The following is a 13,538-nucleotide window of genomic DNA, read 5'->3' on the forward strand; positions in this document are numbered from 1 at the left end:
ATCTGTCCTACTGCTTCTCCTGTAGGAACCATCAAGCCTGCTCAGAGCGCATTGTTCCCCAGAGCAATGGGAGTGAGGGCCTTTCACACCGCAGGAAAGGCCTTGTTTCCCTTAGAGAAAATGGAAGTGTTTCGTACACTCTAGTAAAACTAAGTTTTATGCAGGCTGTGGACCTTGTACTCACGATTTGGATAGGTGCTGAAATGCTTGCAAGACCTGCAAACCTAGTTTTCCTACCTGTCCTTGTAAGCTGTGGTAAGCTCTCTGTTCCAGAGCTAAAGAAGCTCAGCAGTGGAGACTTTCGGGCTCTATGAAAAGGCTTGTTTTTTGTCCTGTAAACATACGTGTTTCTCAGAAGCAAGTTGTTGTGTATCTCGCATTTCTCATTGTTTAGCGATGTTCCATGCCTGTTGGTATGCTCTATACCATTGAAAGCCAGAGCCTTTCACGGGGCCCACGGAAACGGGATATTTATAGAAGGAGAAGGAAGCCCATTGTTTCTTACCATCAAGCCAGAACTCTTGTGCGTTTCTTGAAGGGTAAGATGTAGATGAAGGGGGACACATGGATTATATTCTTTTAGAGATATGTACGGTGTTTATGGAAGGGGTCCTTTGAACGCTGTGCCAAACTCGGTTTTCTAATAAGGAATAGGAGTCCGAGACTCTCAGACTGCAGGAAAAGACTTCTTTACCGTAGAGAAAATGTGCGTGTTCCTTACGAGCAATATGCGTGAAGTTGTAGAGTTTATGGTTCCCCACTGAATGCACCTTACAGACGGAACCTGGAGCAGTGGGCTAATGGCAGTAGACCTGCAACACTGCCTTTCTAAACTTTCACTGGGAGCTGCCTGGAGCTCCTTGTCCAACGGCCTAGTAGAAATGCTAACCTGTTAAACGACCAGGAAATGCTGGTTTCCTTGTGTTCGGAACTGCATGGTATGGTATGTCTCACGAGTTCCAAGGAAAGAATTCATGAGGCACACGTTTCAGGATATGGGCCTTAACCCAAGCAGCTGAGGAATGTAGTCCCTTAGTTCACAGATGTGTAACTTCAGTGTTCCATTAGGATATCTGGTGTCTCACCTCCTGAAAGTGCCTCACTGACCCACTGAAGAAGCCATAGGCCTCTTCAACCCTCATACAATGCAGTCTCCCATAGTCCCCACAAGATTTTTTTTTAAACCAAGCACACAGAAGGAATATTTTTGTGGGTGTGACCATGTTCTTTCTCTAGGGAAGTCGTTTTTTGGGGTAACACATGCATTTCATCCTAACACTTGTGAATCTAGTATTTGTGTTTCTTAGATCATGTCTCACTTAACGTGGTTCCATAAACTTGTAAATCAAGTCTTTGTGTCTCTTACATCACGTTGCACTTCAAGGTACGTGGTGTCAATGGGATTGAAAGGAAAAGATTTTCAGGTGGCGTCATCATGCATGAGTCTTCTATAAGAAATGTCGGAAAGCTGTTTCTTACCATAAGAAAGGAGTGCTGCGCACCATGTTCGTTCTTGGAGCATAAGATACACTTGACGTGTGGATGCAGGAAATGGACTATTGAAGAGATCTGTGCTATTGCTTCTCCTATAGGAACTAACAAGCCCACCCAGAGTGCATTGTTCTACAAACCAATGGGAGTGAAGGCCTTTCACACCGCAGGAAAGGCCTTGTTTCCCTTAGAGAAAATGGAAGCTTTTCTTACACGCTAGTAGGAGTAGGTTTTATACAGATTGTTCATGGAGGGTGTGGAACTTGTACCCGGGATTTGGAGCAGCTGCTGAAATGTTTGGGAGACCTGCAAAGTTAGTTTTCCTACCTGTCCTTGCAAGCTGTGGTGGAGCTCTCTGTTCCACGGTCAAATAAACTGAGGGGGGGGGGAGGCTTTTGCACTCTACAGAGAGGCTTGTTTCTCATTCTGTAAATGTATATGTTTCTCACTAGGTAGATGAAAGAACTTTGAGGCAAAGGGGATGGAACTCAACCCAGGTGGCTGAAGCCAGCAGTGTTTGATTTCCTAGACTAGGAACTCTTTTGTTTGTATAGGCTACCTTGAGTCTTCCTGTATGCAGTAGCTCATGGAGAAGATAATGGGATCAAGGCTTCTTCAACCACTGGACAATGAAGAGTTCCTTAGAGTAACCAGAAGAACTTGTTACCAAGCTACCAAGCACAAAGTTTTTCTAACAATTTTATATCTTGTGGTTTACCTATGTGTATCCAGCACTTATTATTCTTAAGGGATGTTGATCTCCACTTACTGTGCTCTCTCCAATTGAAAGCAGAATCCTTTCACTGGGCATAGGTAAACATGATTTTCATAGAAGGAGAATGCAGCCAATTGTTTCCTAACATAAGAAATAAGTACTATGCACTTTGTTCTTTCATTGAGTATAAGATATATTTGAAGTGTGGTGTATGTATAATAATATAGTTTTTCAGAGATCTGTACAACTGTTCTTTCTCGAGGTACTTTAAAGCTGTGTCAAGCTTCGAGTTCTAAAGGTGAGTAAGACTGAAGGCTTTTAATACTGTAAGAAAATGCTAGTTTCCCAGATAGAAAATATATGCGTTTCTAATAAGCTAGATGAACAAAGTTTTACACAGATTGTTCTTTCAGTGTATGGAACTTGTACGCAGGATTTGGAGTAGCTAGTGAAGTGTTTGAGATACCTGCAAACCCACCCTTTGTAGTGTGGAGACGTGTAAATATCAATCACTGACAGGCTGGTGGAAATCTGATCATGCCTTCTGTGACTGTCCGTGGTCCCCAGCAGGGGTCTTAATTTTTTCTAATAGAATTTTGAAAAACTATCTATACTCTCCGTCATTTAAAAAGCTATATCTAAATTTTCACCTTAATTTTAAAGAGTTTTCTAAAAAAAAAAAAAAGTTTTCTTATGTAAATACAAATATTTAAAATAAAATTATTACCTTACTCTTTAAACATTAAAAAAAGCAAATCATCTATTTCATCTAGATGTTAAAATTTATTAGTATGTGTTAAACTTCAAATTGTGATGTAAAGTTCTAGAATGTATATCAGAAATAAAACTATTTTTAGCCCTGCAATTCTTTCTTCCCATATCATGAACCTTACAAATTCATCTATAGTGAACAATTATAATCTTATTCGGAAATTCCACAACAAAATAATCAGTGTCTCATCTAAGACTTATTTTTGATCACTACTCTTTTGAAAGCTTGATGCTGAAGATTAGCATCACTAACATACAGTAACAAGATATATAATTGCCTGCACAGCCATCATTCACAGACAGCGTTTTTTCTTTAGGTAGTCTAAAGCATTACTACTACAAAGCAATGCATGCTGAGTACAGTATTAAGAATAAACCAAAATGTTTTCCGTTCTGCATGATAATTTGACCTCTGTTCCTCCTGGAAGCTTGACCTAAGGTATGTTAACTGGGTTACTATGGCATTTATGTAGGTAAAACATAATCCCTGATTGCACTGGACTGGAACAAACTATGAAAGAACTAGAAATACCCAATAATGACAACATAGCTTTGGCTATCAGGGCATAATTAGGTCTAACTGACAATTCTAAGTTTTGCTATTTAAATAAAGGAGTTAAAAGATCATATTTGCGGGGCTTCCCTGGTGGTGCAGTGGTTAAGAATCCGCCTGCCAATGCAGGGAACTTGGGTTCGAGAACTGGTCTGGGAAGATCCCACATGCTGCGGAGCAACTAAGTCCTTGCACCACAACTACTGAGCCTGCGCTCTAGAGCCCACAAGCCACAACTACTGAAGCCCGTGTGCCACAACTACTGAAGCCTGTGTGCCACAACTACTGAAGCCCATGCGCCTAGAGCCCGTGCTCCACAACAAGAGAAGCCACCACAATAAGAAGCCCGTGCACCGCAACAAAGAGTAGCCCCTGCTCTCAGCAACTAGAGAAAACCGGCATGCAGCAGCGAAGACCCAATGCAGCCAAAAATTAAATGAATAAATAAATTTATTTTAAAAAAATTTAAAAAACAAAAGAGCATATTTGCTGGGACTTCCTTGGCGGTCCAGTGGTTAAGGGGGTGAGGATTTGATCCCTGGTCGGGGAACTAAGATCCTACATGCCGCTCAGCCAAAAAAAAAAAAAAAAAGAGCATATTTGGGTTGCCTTTAGCACCCAGATCAATGCATTAGGAATACCAATTAACTCTTGGTAATAACTATAGTCAGGATTAGTAGTTATTTCAGCCCTTTAAAAATAACTTTTTGTTCTCAGGTGAAACCCCCTCCTGTTTTTATTTTTTTCCACAGCATTTATCACCCGTATCTGTTTGCTTATTGTCTGTCTTTCCTTCTAGAATGTAAGTCCATGAGGGCATGGCCTTTGTTTTTTTCTTGTTCACTGTTCCCCTTCCAGAACTTAAAATAGTAACTGGTACACAGTAGAGGTTCAATAAGTATTTACTGGATGAAAGTTCCTACATTAATATATGGGTACTATCCAAATGACTAAAATTTTACTGAGTACCTACTATGTGTCAAGCCCTGTGCTAGTAAGGTGTAGTGACAGAGTGGTTATCATCTATGATTTTACAGAGCTAACAATCACAGATAAAACTTCAGGCAATTTTCTACTGAACAGGAATATTTTCTTTATTATTGGTAAAATGTTATGTGATTACTTCACTAAGATTCTATATGATTTAGTTCATTTAGTAACACTTTATAAAAAAAGTTTATCTTCAAAATGCTGTGCTCTTACTTACCCTAGGATCCCAAATATTTCACAAACTACTTCAATCACTTTTAAAAACCATCCCTGTTACTCCCTATAGGAGAAGCCTACATTTATGGATTAAATGATGTCAGCAATAGTAGTAGACCAAATATTTCCTAACTAATCTCTACTTACAATTTCTCTCAGGCACTCTCCTTTGATACTTTTCCACACGGTTTCTCTTTAACTAATAATACAGGTAATTTAATCTCCTTTTTTAAAAAAAAGCTAAGCATTTATTCCCTGTATATATGTTCACAGAGATGATCAGACCTTTTGAAGAATCACACACCAGTTCCCCTGATCATAGTAACTTTGCAGTATGCTGATATTACTCAAAGTCTGGCAGGCAGCTTCCATTTCTCCCTCACAGAACACATGGTAGTAACGATGAAACACAGGACCTGGGTCATGGGATCCTAATGGTCCAAATGGCTCAATAGGCTTGCCCTTACCAGGATTTTCCTTAAGGTGCCAGGGAACCAGTACATCTTGAGAATGAAAAGAAGTCCTGTTAGTGTGAATAGGCAACTTGGAATTAGTAACTTCCCTTGAATTACATCCTCTATCCTGAAAGTCATTAATGGAGGGGACAGAAGGTGCTGAATCTTGATTGCCCACATCAGGCATCTGCTTCACAAGCAACTCTTGCACTGATGTATCACTGCTGATCTCCTCTTTCTTTCCTTGGCTAATTCTGTTTTCTCTAAGATACTTGGACTTCTTCTTATTATATTCTTGTTCCATTGCCCAAACATAGATGAGTGCCTTCCCACCAGGTCTTAGGAGTCGAACAAGTTCTTGGAGAGCTGCCACTCTACGCTCCTAGTTAAAACAAAAAAAAAAAAAAACAAAAAACCATATTGACACTTATCAATGAGAAAGAGATACAGAGAGGAAACAGGAAAATATAACTAACTATAGGACTATTTTCAATTAAGATGGACAGTACAGAAAATCAAACATAAAACAAATCTTAGAGTTTAAAAAAAGGGGGAAAAAAGGAGAATTTTGCTCTGCAATTGAGAGGAAAAAACGTGTTGATAAACAGGGGAAAACTTTTTTTTCTTTCTGATAATAATACAGAGGCATAGAGGGTTTTCTGCTTTGTTTGAAATTCAGTTGAGATCATAAGATATACTGAAATGGCCAGGAACTCCAGCACAAAGGGATCTATAATGTTATTGCTTAGATTGGGGGAAACGAGTAACACCTAGGAGTAATAAGATTTTTTTCCTATAAGAAAAATATAAAATATTAAATTCACTTATTTTAAAATTAGAAGCAGAGTGACTAATTAAAAGCATCAGCATACTACTACCAGATAAATACCTGAGTTTTGAAAAAAAGAACAGGAAAAGAAGAAAAATAGAATGGGAAGAACATGAGACTCAGATGTCAGGAATGAGAGTGAGAGCCGAGAAAGCAAGATGGGAAACGGAAATAAAGAAGAAGCTCAGAGGCTGAGGAGACAGAGAGAATACTCAAGAGGCCTAGAGCTGATGATCTCTTAAAGTCTCTTACAGCTAAATTCTGTGAGTCTGTGGGTTTGAGGAAGACATTTAAAGATGAGTAAGACTCAGGTAGGAAAAAGGCAGAAATGTGCAGCAATAAATGCATAGTCTCATCAGACCTCTGCTTAAGTAATCACAGCTCCCATGTAACTCATCTCCATTCCACAGGCTTTCTTTAAAAACTGGGGTAAACTGTATGACAAGAAAAGAGAATGGAAAGAAAGGAAAAGCTAAAATGGGGTCCAAATCAGTAAAATCCACGAACATTTCCTGCCACTTAGTTACAAGTTCTTGGAGCAAGAAAGACAATACTTAACTGCTGTAGCAAAATGGTGAATAACAGCAATGGAGATGCAAGCATCACAAGACCCACTGCGGATTGGTACTGCCAAAGCATCACAGACAAAGGCCTGATAATGCTTCTCTCTACAAATGTCCACAAGGTTTTGGCTATGATCACAGCCAATCTATAACAGATAAAGGAAGAATTTCAGAACAACTTGTTTAAATGTCATAAAATTATTAGACAGATTTCATATTCATTGTGAAAGGGTCTAAGACCATGATATTATAGGTTCTTACAGCCAGTACAAAGTCAGCTTATATAATTTACAGGGCAGCATTTATTACCTTAACAGGTATCAAACAGAATTCAACTCAGTGAATGGAAACAAAATAACTAGAATAAAAATAACAATGGTGGAAATGGGAGGTCCTAATTGGCATCTAATTAATCACCACTCAGAATCTTGATCTTTTTGTAATATCATACTTTATTTTATTTTATATCTTATCGTATCTTATTTTCTGTGCCACGTGGCATGTGGGATCTTAGTTCCCTGACCAGGGATCGAACCCACGCCCCCTGCAGTGGAAGCGCAGAGTCTTAACCACTGGACCACCAGGGAAGTCCAATATCACACATTTTAAAATGGAAATTATCGCATAAACATAGACATTTAGTCTTTTGGGGGAAGCTACAAATAAGAGGTTCTAAGGTATCTCTTATTAGTATATAAACTATTCAGTAATGACCCAGATATCAGGAGGATGGCTTTTTTTCCTTCTTCTTTATACTTTTCAATATGTATTACTTGCACCATCATAAAATAAAATCTTCCCAAATAAAGTTAAATAATTTATTTCATTTTTTAAAGCCATTGAATCTTGTTCTGCTAAATACCTGAATTCAAAATTTGTAAAATGCTATTGAATTAAACCTTTTGGTATAACCAAACCATTCCATGGGAATGACAACACTGAAGGCAGCTGGCAGCATCCTTTCATCTCCCCAAGCAGCTGAGGCCTAACATGCCTTATGCATATGTCTGGTTCTGTGGCAAGTATTTGTGGGCTAGGACTGCCTATATTCTCTCTAGTTTTGTTGTTGTTTTTGTACACAGCTTTGCTGTTTAGTTCTAAAAATACCATATATAGAGAGAGACAGAAACAAAGACAGAGACAGAGAGAAAGAGAGAGTACACACAAGCTCGTGCAATGTGCACATATAAATTGAGGGAGGAATAGGAGGAGCTTAAAGAATGTTAAATCACTAATAATTATCTCCAGATATTTCTTCTTAACCCAATCTCTACAAGAGAGGAAAGATATGTATAAGTAGATATAAAGATATAAAGATATGTATAAGTAGATTTCATCTAACAGAAGTAGCCACCTCAGGTTTATATTTACTCATTTGAATTTTTGCTAAAAGTAAGCATTGATCATTGCTAAGGGATCAGGGTTCCCTCAGTCCATCTGAGAATAAAGATATGAATCCTCATGTCAAAACAATTCTTATTAAGTCACACTGCCATGCCAGTCATACCTAATAGGAATTTGCTCAGTTTCTAATAAATATTAAGTAGCTTCAGTATTCCAGCCCACAGCTGCATTAATATCTGAGGTATAATAAAAGGTACCAAGCTAGAAGTAAAGTATAGCAATATCATTTTGATATAATTTTAAGATGGAAAAGTACTAAGGGCCCATTAATAACAACAGTGGCACAATTCCCACTTAATTGCTCCCTTTACCTGTATAAGATATATAACTGGCTATTACTTTTATTTATTTTCTTCCATATCTTATGCCAATAGTCACAATATCAAGATGACAGTACCACTCAAACAATATGCATATTATATATTTTGGTCCTTGCCAGGTTTTATTACAATAAAATTCAGCTCATGGAAACAGAAGTTTCAAGTATGCCCAATTATTACAGATTGCTATACCTTGCTAAAAGTCAACAAGAAGAAATCCAATGTGCCTATCCCCAGAGATAGAGCTTGATAGTTACTCAGAGGAGGAAAGTTATTATCTGAGAATCACAGATAAAACAGAACAAGGAGAAGAGCAACTGAACAAAAACTAGAGAAAATTTCCTTCTTCTTCCTGCCAGACTCTTACAATTATTTGTACAGAGCACTCCTTTTCACCAACAAATGAAATCAGGGGCAATTTTAGTCATAAAGTACCAGGTCTAATGTAGTCCTGACTCATGCCTGGCTCAGTACTTTCACCTTTCACTTATTTTGCCTGAGTCTTCCATATACTATAGTCAAATCATCAGTATTTTTTTCTCTTCCCTTTCTATTTTTAAATTCCCTTAAGCTTTTATACCAAGGATAGTACCAGATATTTGAAATTCTCCCTAATAATGCTACATAATGTCAAAAACAGGACAGAAAATAGCTTATGTATAAATACTCATTAATGGTAAGGGACTCATGTAAAGCTACATATTTCTGTATGTGGGATGGAGATGAATGACAATAAAAACACATATTGGTTGGGCTTAAAATGTATACTTTATACTTGTATACAATTTTTAAAGTCTTCAACATAATATTAAATATGCAATTCTGGAAGTACTGGTAAAAATGAAAAAGTATCCAACTTAGTAATCAAACTAAATAAGGTTTCACTTTTCTCCTATTAAAGTATCAAAAATATTTCAAAACCAAAGTATACCACAGTGATAGCATTGTGATATAACTTCCTGTCATAAAGTGTTGTTGACAGTACAAATTGGCTAGACCAATTTTAAAAAGCAATTTGGCAAACCATTTTTTAAGGAAGATAAAAATGTTCACAATTTTTCACCCAATAATCATTCTTCAAAAAATTTATCCTAAGAAAATAATCCAAAATATGGAAAAAGGTAAACAGGCTAATGAAATTGCCTTTAATGAATACCCACCATATGTTAAAGCAGATTCTTTGTATTAATGTACTTAACTCTTGAGAGTGGTGGAGACAAGATGGTGGAGTAGAAGGACTTGAGTTCACCTCCTGTCACAAAAACACTAAAGTCCTCTCAAGAAAACACCAAAATCGCAACTAACTGCTGAACAACAATCAACAAAAAAGATATTCTACATCCAAGGACAAAGAAGAAGCCACAACGAGACAGTAGGAGGGGCACATTTGCAGCACAATCAAACCCCATTCCTGTGAAACTGGAAAATATATCACAAAAGTTCTCCCACAGGAGTGAGAGTTCTGAGCCCCATGTCAGGATCCCCAGTCTAAGGGCCTGGTATTGGGAGGAGGAGCCCTCAGAGCATTTGGCTTTGAAGGCCAGCAGGGTTTGATTGCAGGAACTTCACAGGACTGGGGGAAACAGAAACTCCACTCTCAGAGGGTGCACACAAGGTTTCATGCACACCAAGACCCAGGGACTTGGTGACTTCATAGGAGCCTGGCCAGAACTACCTGCTGGTCTTGGAAGGTATCCTGGAGGGGTGGGGTGGGGTGGCGGCTGTGGCTCATTGTGGGAATAAAAACACTGGTGGCAGAGGTAGAGGTAGCAGGGAGTACTCATTGGTGTGAGATCTCCTGGAGGCCGTCATTTTGATACCAAGACCTGGCACTACCCAACAGCCTGTAGGCTCCAGTCCTGGGATGCCTCAGGCCAAACAACCAACAGGGAGGGAATACAGGCCCACCCATCAGCAGATAGGCTGCCAAAACTCTTCCTGAGCCCACAGCCACCTCTAAACACATCCTTGACATGGCCCTGCCCACCAGAGGGACAAGGCCCAGCTCCACCCACCAGTGGGCAGGCACCAGTCCTGCTGACCAGGAAGCCTGCACAACCCTCTAGACTAGCATCACCCACCTATAATCCTGCCGCCTGCAGCCCACAATCTACAATCCTGCAGCCTGCAGAACAGAGATTGCAAACACAAAAAGTTAGACAAAGTGAGATGACAGAGAAATATGTTCGACACGAAGGAACAAGATAAAACCCTAGAAGTAAAGTGGAGATAGGCAATCTACCTGGAAAAGAATTCAGAGTAATGATAGTAAAGATGATCCAAAATCTGGGGAAAAGAATGGAGGCACAGACTGAGAAGATACTAGAAATATTCAACAAAGATATAAAGAACAAACAAACAGAGGTGAACAATACGATAAGTAAAATGAAAAATACACTAGAAGGAATCAGTAGCAGAATAAATGAGGCAGAAGAACAGATAAGCGACTGGAAAGATAGAATGGTGGTATCACTGCCATGGAACAGAATAAAGAAAAAAGAATGAAAAGAAATGAGGACAAAGTAAGAGACCTCTGGGACAACATTAAATGTACCAACATTCGCATTATAGGGGCTCCAGAAGGAGAAGAGAGAGAGAAAGGACCTGACAAAATTATGGAAGAGATAATAGCTGAAAACTTCCCTGACACGGGAAAGGAAGAAGTCACCCAAGTACAGGAAGTGCAGAGAGTCCCATACAGGATAAACCCAAGGAGGAACATGCTGAGACACATATTAATCTACTTGACAAAAATTCAAGACAAAGAGAAAACATTAAAAGCAACAAGGGAAAAGCAAAAAATAACATACAAGGGAATCCACATAAAGTTACAGATGATTTTTCAGCAGAAACTCTGCAAGCCAGAGGGGAGTGGCACAATATATTTAAAGTGATGAAAGGGAAAAACCTACAAACAAGAATATTCTACCCATCAAGGCCCTCGTTCAGACGTGACAGAGAAATCAAAAGCTTTACAGACAAGCAAAAGCTAAGAGAATTCAGCACCACCAGACCAGCTTTACAACAAATGCTAAAGGAACATCTCTAGGCAGAAAAGAAAAGGCCACAATTAAAAACAAGAAAATTACAAATGGGAAAGCTTACTGGTAAAGGCAAACATACAATAAAGGTAGGAAATCATCCACACACACATATGATATCGAAAACCAGCAACTGTGAGGACAGTACAAATGCAGGATATTGGACATGCATTGGAAATTAAGAGACCACCAACTTAAAATAATCTTGTATATATACATACAGACTGCTATATCAAAATCTCAAAGTAACTGCAAACCAAAAGCCTACAATACTTACACACACCCAAAAGAAAAAGCAATCCAAACACAACACTAAAGACAGTCATCAAATCACAAAAGAGAACAAAAGAGGAAGGGAGGGTTCTTGAAAATATAAACAAAATTGATAAACCTTTATCCAGACTCATCAAGAAAAAAAGGAGAGCACTCAAATCAATAAAATTAGAAATGAAAAAAAAGTTACAACTGACACCACAGAAGTACAAAGGATCATAAGAAACTACTACAAGCAACTATATGCCAATAAAATGGACAACTTAGAAGAAATGGATGAATTCTTTAAAAGGTACAATCTCCCAAGACTGAATCAGGAAGAAATAGAAAATATGAACAGACCAATGACAAGTAATGAAATTGAAACTATGATTAAAAGCTTCCAAAAAACAAAAGTCCAGGACCAGATGGCTTCACAGGCGAATTCTATCAAACATTTAGAGAAGAGTTAACACCTATGCTTCTGAAACTATTTCCAAACATTGCAGAGGAAGGAACATACCCAACCTCATTCTACAAGGCCACCATCACCCTGATACCAAAACCATACAAAGGTACCACAAAAAAAGAAACTTACAGGTCAATATCACTGTTGAACATAAGCGCAGAAATCCTCAACAAAATACTAGCAATCAAAATTCAACAACACATTAAAAGGATCATATACCATGTTTCAAGTGGGATTTATCCCAGGAATGCAAGGATTTTTCAATATCCGCAAATCAATCAGTGTGATACACCATATCAACAAATTGAAGGATAAAAACCATATGATAATCTCAATAGATGCAGGAAAAGCTTTCAACAAAACTCAACACCTATTTATGATAAAAACTCTCAAGAAAGTAGGCATAGAGGAAACTTACCTCAACATAACAGAGGCCATATATGACAAACACACAGCCAACATCATTCTCAATGGTGAAAGACTGAAACCATTTCCTCTAAGATCAGCAACAAAAAAAGGTTATCCACTCTCTCCACTGTTATTCAACATAGTTTTGGAAGTTTTAGCCACAGCAATCAGAGAAGAAAAAGAAATAAAAGGAATCCAAATCAGAAAAGAAAAAGTAAAGCTGTCACTATTTGCAGATGACATGATACTATACATAGAGAATCCTAAAGACTCTACCAAAAAGCTACTAGAGCTAATCAATGAATTTGGTAAAGTAGCAGGATACAAAATTAATGCACAGAAATCTCTTGCATTCCTATACACTAATGATGAAAAATCTGAAAGAGAAATTAAGGGAACACTCCCATTTACCACTGCAACAAAAAGAATAAAATACCTAGGAATAAACCTACCTAAGGAGACAAAGACCTGTATGCAGAAAACTATAAGACACTGATAAAATGAATTAAAGATGATACAAACAGATGGAGAGATATACCATGTTCTTGGATGGGAAGAATCAACATTGTGAAAATGACTCTACTACCCAAAGCAATCTACAGATTCAATGCAATCCCTATCAAACTACCAATGGCATTTTTCACAGAATTAGAACAAAAAAATTCAAAATTTGTATGGAAACACAAAAGACCCCAATAGCCAAAGCAATCTTGAGAAAGAAAAACGGAACTGGAGGAATCAGGCTCCCTGACTTCGGACTATACTACAAAGCTACAATAATCAAGACAGTATGGTAATGGCACAAAAACAGAAATACAGATCAATGGAACAGGATAGAAAGCCCAGAGATAAACCCACGCACATATGGTCACCTTAACTTTGATAAAGGATGCAAGAATATACAATGGAGAAAAGACAGCCACTTCAACAAGCGGTGCTGGGAAAACTGGACAGCTACATATATAAGAATGAAATTAGAACACTTCCTAACACCATACACAAAAATAAACTCAAAATGGATTAAAGACCTAAATGTGAGATAAAACTCTTAGAAGAAAACA

The 13,538-nt window shown here is 38.1% G+C and overlaps 1 protein-coding gene across 7 annotated transcripts in view; it reads right to left on the minus strand.

Moving 5' to 3' along the window:
- Positions 1 to 4,044: 4,044 nt before the first annotated feature.
- The window catches only part of ALKBH8 (alkB homolog 8, tRNA methyltransferase), a 75,089-nt gene continuing 65,595 nt past the window's right edge, over positions 4,045 to 13,538 (minus strand). The window contains exons 12-14 of one of the 7 annotated variants that reach the window (XM_057553882.1): positions 6,580 to 6,729; positions 6,382 to 6,454; positions 5,439 to 5,573 (exon numbers count right to left, since the gene is read on the minus strand). In XM_057553882.1, coding sequence (XP_057409865.1) covers positions 5,566 to 5,573; positions 6,382 to 6,454; positions 6,580 to 6,729 — 231 coding nt within the window. In that variant the 3' untranslated portion in view covers positions 5,439 to 5,565. The other 6 variants (XM_057553877.1, XM_057553878.1, XM_057553881.1 and 3 more) reach the window with 6 other exon arrangements.

The sequence above is a fragment of the Balaenoptera acutorostrata genome, chromosome 9 (genome assembly GCF_949987535.1).
Source record: "Balaenoptera acutorostrata chromosome 9, mBalAcu1.1, whole genome shotgun sequence".
In the NCBI taxonomy this organism is placed as follows: Eukaryota; Metazoa; Chordata; class Mammalia; order Artiodactyla; family Balaenopteridae; genus Balaenoptera; species Balaenoptera acutorostrata.